Source organism: Lepisosteus platostomus, chromosome 8 (assembly GCF_059453375.1).
Source record: "Lepisosteus platostomus isolate fLepPlt1 chromosome 8, fLepPlt1.hap1, whole genome shotgun sequence".
Lineage (NCBI taxonomy): Eukaryota > Metazoa > Chordata > Actinopteri > Semionotiformes > Lepisosteidae > Lepisosteus > Lepisosteus platostomus.
In genome coordinates, this window is record NC_142618.1 from 43468464 (window position 1) to 43475416 (window position 6953).

Consider the following 6953-nt stretch of genomic DNA (forward strand, 5'->3'; position numbering starts at 1 on the left):
TTGGGTTCACAGTATAACCTCTTTGCCAACAGCACAGCTACTGTAGTAAATGTAACGAGCAACAGTTCTGCATAATGGTCCAAAACACAAAGAAAGACTGCTAGCAGCTCTTTTTTACTCTTATGAAACAGCAGTCAAGCATAGTTTATTGGAAACTTTCTCTTATTCTTGCTGCCGATTTCTTGGATGGCTCAGTAATATTGAGAGCTAGCTTAGACCACGCTCTAGTTAACCCAGTCATTAAAAAGCTGGCTTTTCAGATGATGTGGGGGTAAATTGCCAAGCCTTATGCAGAATAAAATGCAGCCCAAATAATTACTAGATTAATGCCAGAGGTTATCTGCTCAATGCATATCCCTTATGTAATAATGGCCACAATGAATTGGCTAGTGCCGGCACTTTACTTTGTTACAAAAGGCAACCTGGAAGAAAAGGTGATGAAAAACCACAGGGAAAAATTCAGTGTAACTTTGTCTCTGTATTCATTAGCAGCACCATTTCTGCAAAGATAAAATCTTGCATCATACTAAATGAAGTGTGCCATGCACAGGTTTAATGTAAATGGGAATTTTACACTAGTCAAAATTACCTTTTGTAGATTTCTCCTAAAAGTTTCTTGATTCATCCATTAGTCTTAAACATGTCTTGAGATATTTTTCCAAGAAAGAGTTCACTATTTAGAAACAAACTTGATGAATACAGTGGCTTCAGAGCATTCTATTCATCAAAGTTTTATGCATTTCATTAACCTGAGAAGCAACAGGCACATGGCAGGATACACCCTGGATGGGACACAGACACACACAAACTTACACCAGGGCCAGTTTTCCCAGAAGCCAATTAAGCTATCATAACATAGTTTGACTGTAGGAGGAAGATGGAGCACCAGAAGGAAAACCACACAAACTCTATGCAGATTGCACCTCAGGTCTGGTTAATCACACCTTAAAGTTTTCTTGTCTTCAACAAGAATACATCCGGGAATCTCACCAATAAGTATGTCCATGCTGATATGTATACTAATTTATTTACAGTATATTGAGAGACATTTTTTAAAACAATGTACATTAATTTTACATATTAAAAAATATTGAATGTATATATACTAACATCCAGTTTTATTCCATGAAATATTTATTAGGTTTATTAGGTCAGAAAAACAGCTACACCTTAGACTATTGGTGAGCGACTTCTTTTTGGCCTCAGTGTTTGGTAAAATAACATACTGTATAGCTCCTTCAAGATCTGAATGAAAAAAGGACAGGTTGAAACAGCTGAAGTTACAGTGTTTAATATTATTGTTTAATCTAAATCAAATAAGGTGCTGTACATGGAAACACAGGCAGATTCTTCACAGAAAGTGAAGCTAAAGTTAGAAGAAAACAAGAGGAGGGCATTCAGTCTAGCCAGCCTATTTTGGTAGTTAGTAGTTAATTTATCCAAAGATTCGTCAAGCGCATTTCTTGAAAGAAACCAGAGCAATATTTTCAACAACATAGCTTTTCGATACTCCCACAACCCTTTTAGTAAAAAAGTGCCTCCTGTTTTCAATACACTTCCATGCAGTTTCCACTTGCTTTCTGCTTCGTGATTTACTGTTGGAAGAAATCCACTGGCTTGACTTTGTCAATGTGTAGTTACACAGGGAAGCAGCATTTTGACAGGAAACATTGGACTAGACAAAACAAAAGCACTACAGATACAACTTGAAATTGTGATTTGCTGTCATTATTCCCAAAAAGGCATTTTAACATAATCTTCCCCATGTACACAACAAAAATTGTTCTCATGTATTTATGGTATTCCTCATAAAATAATATTCATATTCATTTCATATTGCTCTACACTGTGTAGGTAGCATCACTGAATTTATTAACATGCAAAACCTTGAAACCACATGTATATATTCTTCAAAACAAGTACGAATTAGTCAAGAATAAGTCTCTTACTTTGGTAGTTTTGAATCATTTATAGTATCCTAGCTGCTGAGTTCAACAAATATATAGAGTAACAAATGAAAACAAAATCAGTAAAAAAAGCATATAAGGACTCACAAAAACATATCCATTCAGAAAATATACAGCACAAGAAGAGACCAGTATATTTTTGCAAATAATAGTAGCAGAGAACCTCAAAAATACCTTCTATAATTATAGATGATTGTTTTTTTAATCTGAAAGTAGGTAAAATTGTGAAAGATCCCAAAGCTTTTCTTTCATCACAATTAGACAGGAAGTTGTTTAGTTCTTAAATCTCACATGCCTTATTCCAAAACAGTTCCTAAAGATTAAAATGAACTGTGCACATCATCCACATTTTTTATGTTTTCTACTTCTCTCTGTGCACATCCCACTGCTGTCTGAAATGCATAGTATTACACAGTTCTAATACCTGAGAAAGAGCCTGATTTTAAGAAAGAACATTAGGTGTACAAAATTGGCCGAAAGTCATGATAACTGATTCGTATACCTTGTAGACTTCACAACCAGGTTCAGAAGTCTTTTTACTGGATAAGACACTTATCACAGCATATAAACTAAACAGAATAAAGACCTGAAAATGTTAATGGACATATCACAATGTACCAGCACTATCTAAACATTTTTTTTTAAATATGCCATTTTTTTTCTAAGTGTAATATCTTAAAACATAACAGCATAAACTTCTCTCTGAACCTGGACAATGATATTTTAAAGAGAAATAAATCTTCACTTGTGCCTAGTGGTCCATGCAGGAACACAACAGCCTAATTGTAGTTAAGTTACAGCTCTTATGCATTAAGATAATTTTGTTCCTCACAGAAAATTGTTCTTTTTCCTGGACATCATGCTCTGTTTGCTATGAAGATATGCAATCCCAAAACTCATGACACACACACTGGCATAAGCCATACACCATGACAATGAGAAGACTGGAAGGTACCAGACTGACCAAGATTACTCCCACAGTGGTTCTTTGAGCGATTAGAAGGTAAACCCCCAGTGGCAGGGAACTGAAGTACAACAGGCCCAGCATCCACACAAGTATCCTTGCCGAGGTCTGGCACAGCATGGAGGCGCAGTTCCATACGGTCCAGCGACGAGACACAGAAGCAATGGAGTCAAAACTAGAGGACCTGTATTCTTCCACTATGGGAGAGGCGGAGCTCTGAGGCTGTAGGGGTGCTTCCGGCTGTGCATCCACAATGGTGATCACCAGGCAGTTGGAGGAGCTGCAGGATGAGGGGCTGACAAAAGAGCTGAGTCTCTTGGGACTGAGGAGCAACTCAGTGGAGCCGTCATGTACGTTCCTCTTGTTTTTCACCCTGAAAGTCAGGGCCTGCACAATGTTGTAGTCGTCAGGGAGACTCCCCTCTGCTTCCTCTGGGAGGCTGGTTGGATACCGACAAAAAGGACATACAATCGCATTTGGGGGGGACTCCCCCAGGTCCAAGATCTTGACCAGGCACTTGGCACATAAGCGGTGACAGCACTGAAGCACCTTGGGCCTCCTGTTTCCCAGGTTGTAATGGCAGTAGCAGATCTTGCACTCCAGTTCCTCGGCACAGCAGCTATCCACCATTTCCTCCAGATTCAGTCCGGCCAGTTCTTCCTCAAAGATGTCTAGACATAGCAGGGGCAACGTTCACGAGCATTGTCACAGAGTACCCAGAAAGCCTACGTAGAAGTCTGGAATCATCACATGCTGTCTTTGTAAGAACACAGCATCATGGGAGCTAAGCTGCAAACTGGGAAGCTTCATGCGAAAAATCCTTTCATGGAGTCCATGGAGGGAGGGGAAAAAACAGGAGATAACTGTTAACACAGCATTCAAAAACAAACAACAGACACAAAGCAGGTTCTGTAACAGAGTTGCTGGAATTTTCTAGCCCAGCACTGTCGCCAGTGAACTCAACCCAATTAGCAACTCACCATTTGGCTCTGCTGTGCTGATAATGGTAACAATGCAGTTCAAACTGCCTTCCGCTACATTTTTGTTAGTGGTGGACAAGTTTCCCCTAATGAGTCCTTTACATTTTTGATTTGCCCCTTTTGATTTTTTTTTGTTAAAACCATAACCCGTTTCTGTATAGATCTTTCCTCCATTCCTTTTCTTGGACAATCAGGAAGTGATCACACTATCCTTTTAAAGGTTCTCTTCTTTTATGTTTAAAAAAGCAGGTGCACTGTATATGTTAAAGATACGGAGTAGAGATTTTCATTATGGTAATCATTGTTAAAGAGACTTACTATTTGTATCTATCAAGTGATCAAGTGAAAGATGGATCCAGCACATTTGTCTTCCAAGGTAAAGAATTTGTAAATAAAATGAATTGCAAAGAGCAGAATAATTTCTATGTTGCTTTTAATAAATGTCAAAGATTTCATGCAAGCACAACAACTTACAATGTCTGCTCCAGCCATGTGCTGGCAGTAAAATACTGCAACAGATGGTAAGTGACTTGAAGAATATTTAATCTTTAATGAATATTTTCTATTGCTGGTCTTTGGTACATAACAATATTATTTCCTTTAGAGATCGACACACATATATATACTGTAGCATCCATCTTCATAAACTTCTGAGAGTAAAAAAGAAAATTATAATGTTTTGCATAAGAAATGGAAGGAACCTATGTCTGTAAGGTCTTATATAAACCGTATATACTGTACAACATAAGAAAGCCAGGCCAAAGTCACATTTTCAATAAGTCTGAAGCTGCTTGCATTCACTTTACAACATCTTGGGAGATTGTGTATCCTACAGTATGTACAGTACAGTGTATATATATATATGCACATATTTATTTGTAAAAATGCAATATCTTCTTTGTTACAACTTGTTTTTCACCTTCAGCTGCTGAGGCTATTGCACAGTCCACATCTGCATGTACACAATGTACACAATCAGTTGTGCAAAAATGTTTCTTAACTACTGTAAGAACAATGCTCATGCACCACTCTAAAGCTATTGATAATTCACATCTTATTGGTATAAGATATACTGCTATTAATACTTGAATACACTTTATGTTATACTGTATACTTCACATCTTGCACTATTTAGTCTTCTCAAACGTCCTGTGCAAAATCCCTTTTTGATCATTATCAGTATACAAAGTATATAACCACTCAAAAACAATATACTGTTAGCACATCATGGAACAGGTCTGAAATGAATGAGCCTGTGTTATTAACTTGCTGTCAGTGTATCCATTGAATGTATGTGACTTCTCTGCAAATCAGGAATTATAACTGGAAATCAGAACATAAAAAGTGTTATTGTGAAGTGAATTTCATCCATTTAGACCCTGCAGTATAAACTAGCTCTGGAAAACCTAAGTCGGTAAGCTAATACGCTAGCCAAAAGTGTTTGCTTCAAGAGTTTTATTACTTTATTGTGATAGCAAAGACTGGTCTTTGTTACCTTGTGGCAGCAGTTTGCCCTTTCCACTCCTCGTGCAGGTCGGAGGAATGAGGCTCTCTAACTTCACAGAAAGTTATGAGATCCGTCACCATGACAACAAACTGAACCAAACTAAAAAAAATCGGGTCAGCCAGCCTTTTCTTCCCTCTCCTTCATTCACACACAAAAAAAACCTTCTGCATTAAACCAGAGATATACCAATGGCAATAGATTCACTTCAGGTAAAAAGTTCCCCGTCCACTCATCTTCCATAGAGATAACACAAAAATGGTGAGAGAGAACTCAAAAAACATCCAATGTTTTTTTTTTGCTCAACAGTCATGCTGAAAGCCAGAACACATCTGGAGCAGAAACACTACGTTGGCGCGTGCTCATCCAAAGATCAGCAAAAAAGACAGGGTTTTGTCTTGGTGTGCTAAGAAAGTAATATGAGTCTGTCATTTTATCTACAGGAGTCACACACCAGAAAGAGAGAGCAGGGTGCTGCACCTGGGCTTTTCTATTTGCATTGCCACCACCAGGTCCTCTGCTGACACCAAAACAACCCAGTGTAATGTTACCCTAGGCCATGCCCTTAGGTTATATGACACAAGTGGGGATGGATCAGTTTGACATTACCTACCTGCATTTATAATAAGGTCTTAGATCTTCATGTTAATAAATGCAAGACTGTGCGGAGAGCCAAACACTAAAACCGTCTTGTCTAAACATTCCAGGCCCTGGGAAATAACTAAGCTACAACATTTTACTGTATATAAAACTTAATAACTAATTTAAACTCTAGATCTTGGCATGTCACATTTTGTGACATGGGATCAGCAGAAAATTAGCAAAGATAGAAGACAAGAATGCTGAAAAGTCTTCAAGCACTGGTATGAGTATGGTAGCTTTATTTTGATGAAGTGCTCAGTTCATTCTCAGACATTTGCTTAAAAAGACATGGGTTGGGCTGTGCTTTTACCTTGTTTGTATAAAGACTGCTGTGGTATTTCATTTATTACATGACAGTGGGTGCAGTGGTTAGTATTGTTGCCTACAGTGCTGGGGCCTTGGCTTCCAGACCTGAGGTGCCATCTGAGTGCAGTTTTTGTTTTCCCCATATTCACGTTGGTTTCCTCTGTGTGCTCTACAGTCCAAAGACATACTGGTAGGTTAATTGGTTTCTGGAAAAACTGGCCCTGCTGTGAGTGTATGTGTGTCTCTGTGAGTATCCTGCCTTGTACCTGTTGCTCGTGACGCTGTATTGGATAAAGCTGTTAGAACATGGATGGATGGACACCGGACATTAATTGCTTTACAACGCATTGCTGATTGGAGGAATACTCTTTGTATAACTGTTGATGTTTGCACAGTTCACAAGACATAGAGGCATGTGATTGTTTACAGAAAACTTGACCTGTTGAATGGCTGACCTACAAAACATCACAAAAATGGTGGAGCTACTGTAACTCAGTGTGCAATAAACTAATCAGCAGCCAGTTTTCCATTGAAACTGTCCAGGTTGAGACTAGTTTATACTTGAGTACTTACAAGCAGGTGCTTGTATA

General features: G+C 38.4%; 1 protein-coding gene across 1 annotated transcript; it reads right to left on the minus strand.

Moving 5' to 3' along the window:
* Window positions 1–1008: 1008 nt before the first annotated feature.
* rnf182 (ring finger protein 182) lies at window positions 1009–5946 on the minus strand. The gene is made up of 2 exons (XM_088643613.1): window positions 5407–5946; window positions 1009–3751 (listed from the first exon to the last, which is right to left on the minus strand). The coding sequence occupies exon 2, from the start codon at window positions 3559–3561 to the stop codon at window positions 2839–2841; it is 723 nt and encodes a 240-aa protein (XP_088499739.1). The 5' UTR covers window positions 3562–3751; window positions 5407–5946; the 3' UTR covers window positions 1009–2838.
* Between the last annotated feature and the right edge of the window lie 1007 nt (window positions 5947–6953).

Bases quoted from the DNA above. Each gene is read 5' to 3' on its own strand.
- rnf182 (XM_088643613.1), bottom strand. From the start codon at position 3,561: ATGGTGGATAGCTGCTGTGCCGAGGAACTGGAGTGCAAGATCTGCTAC.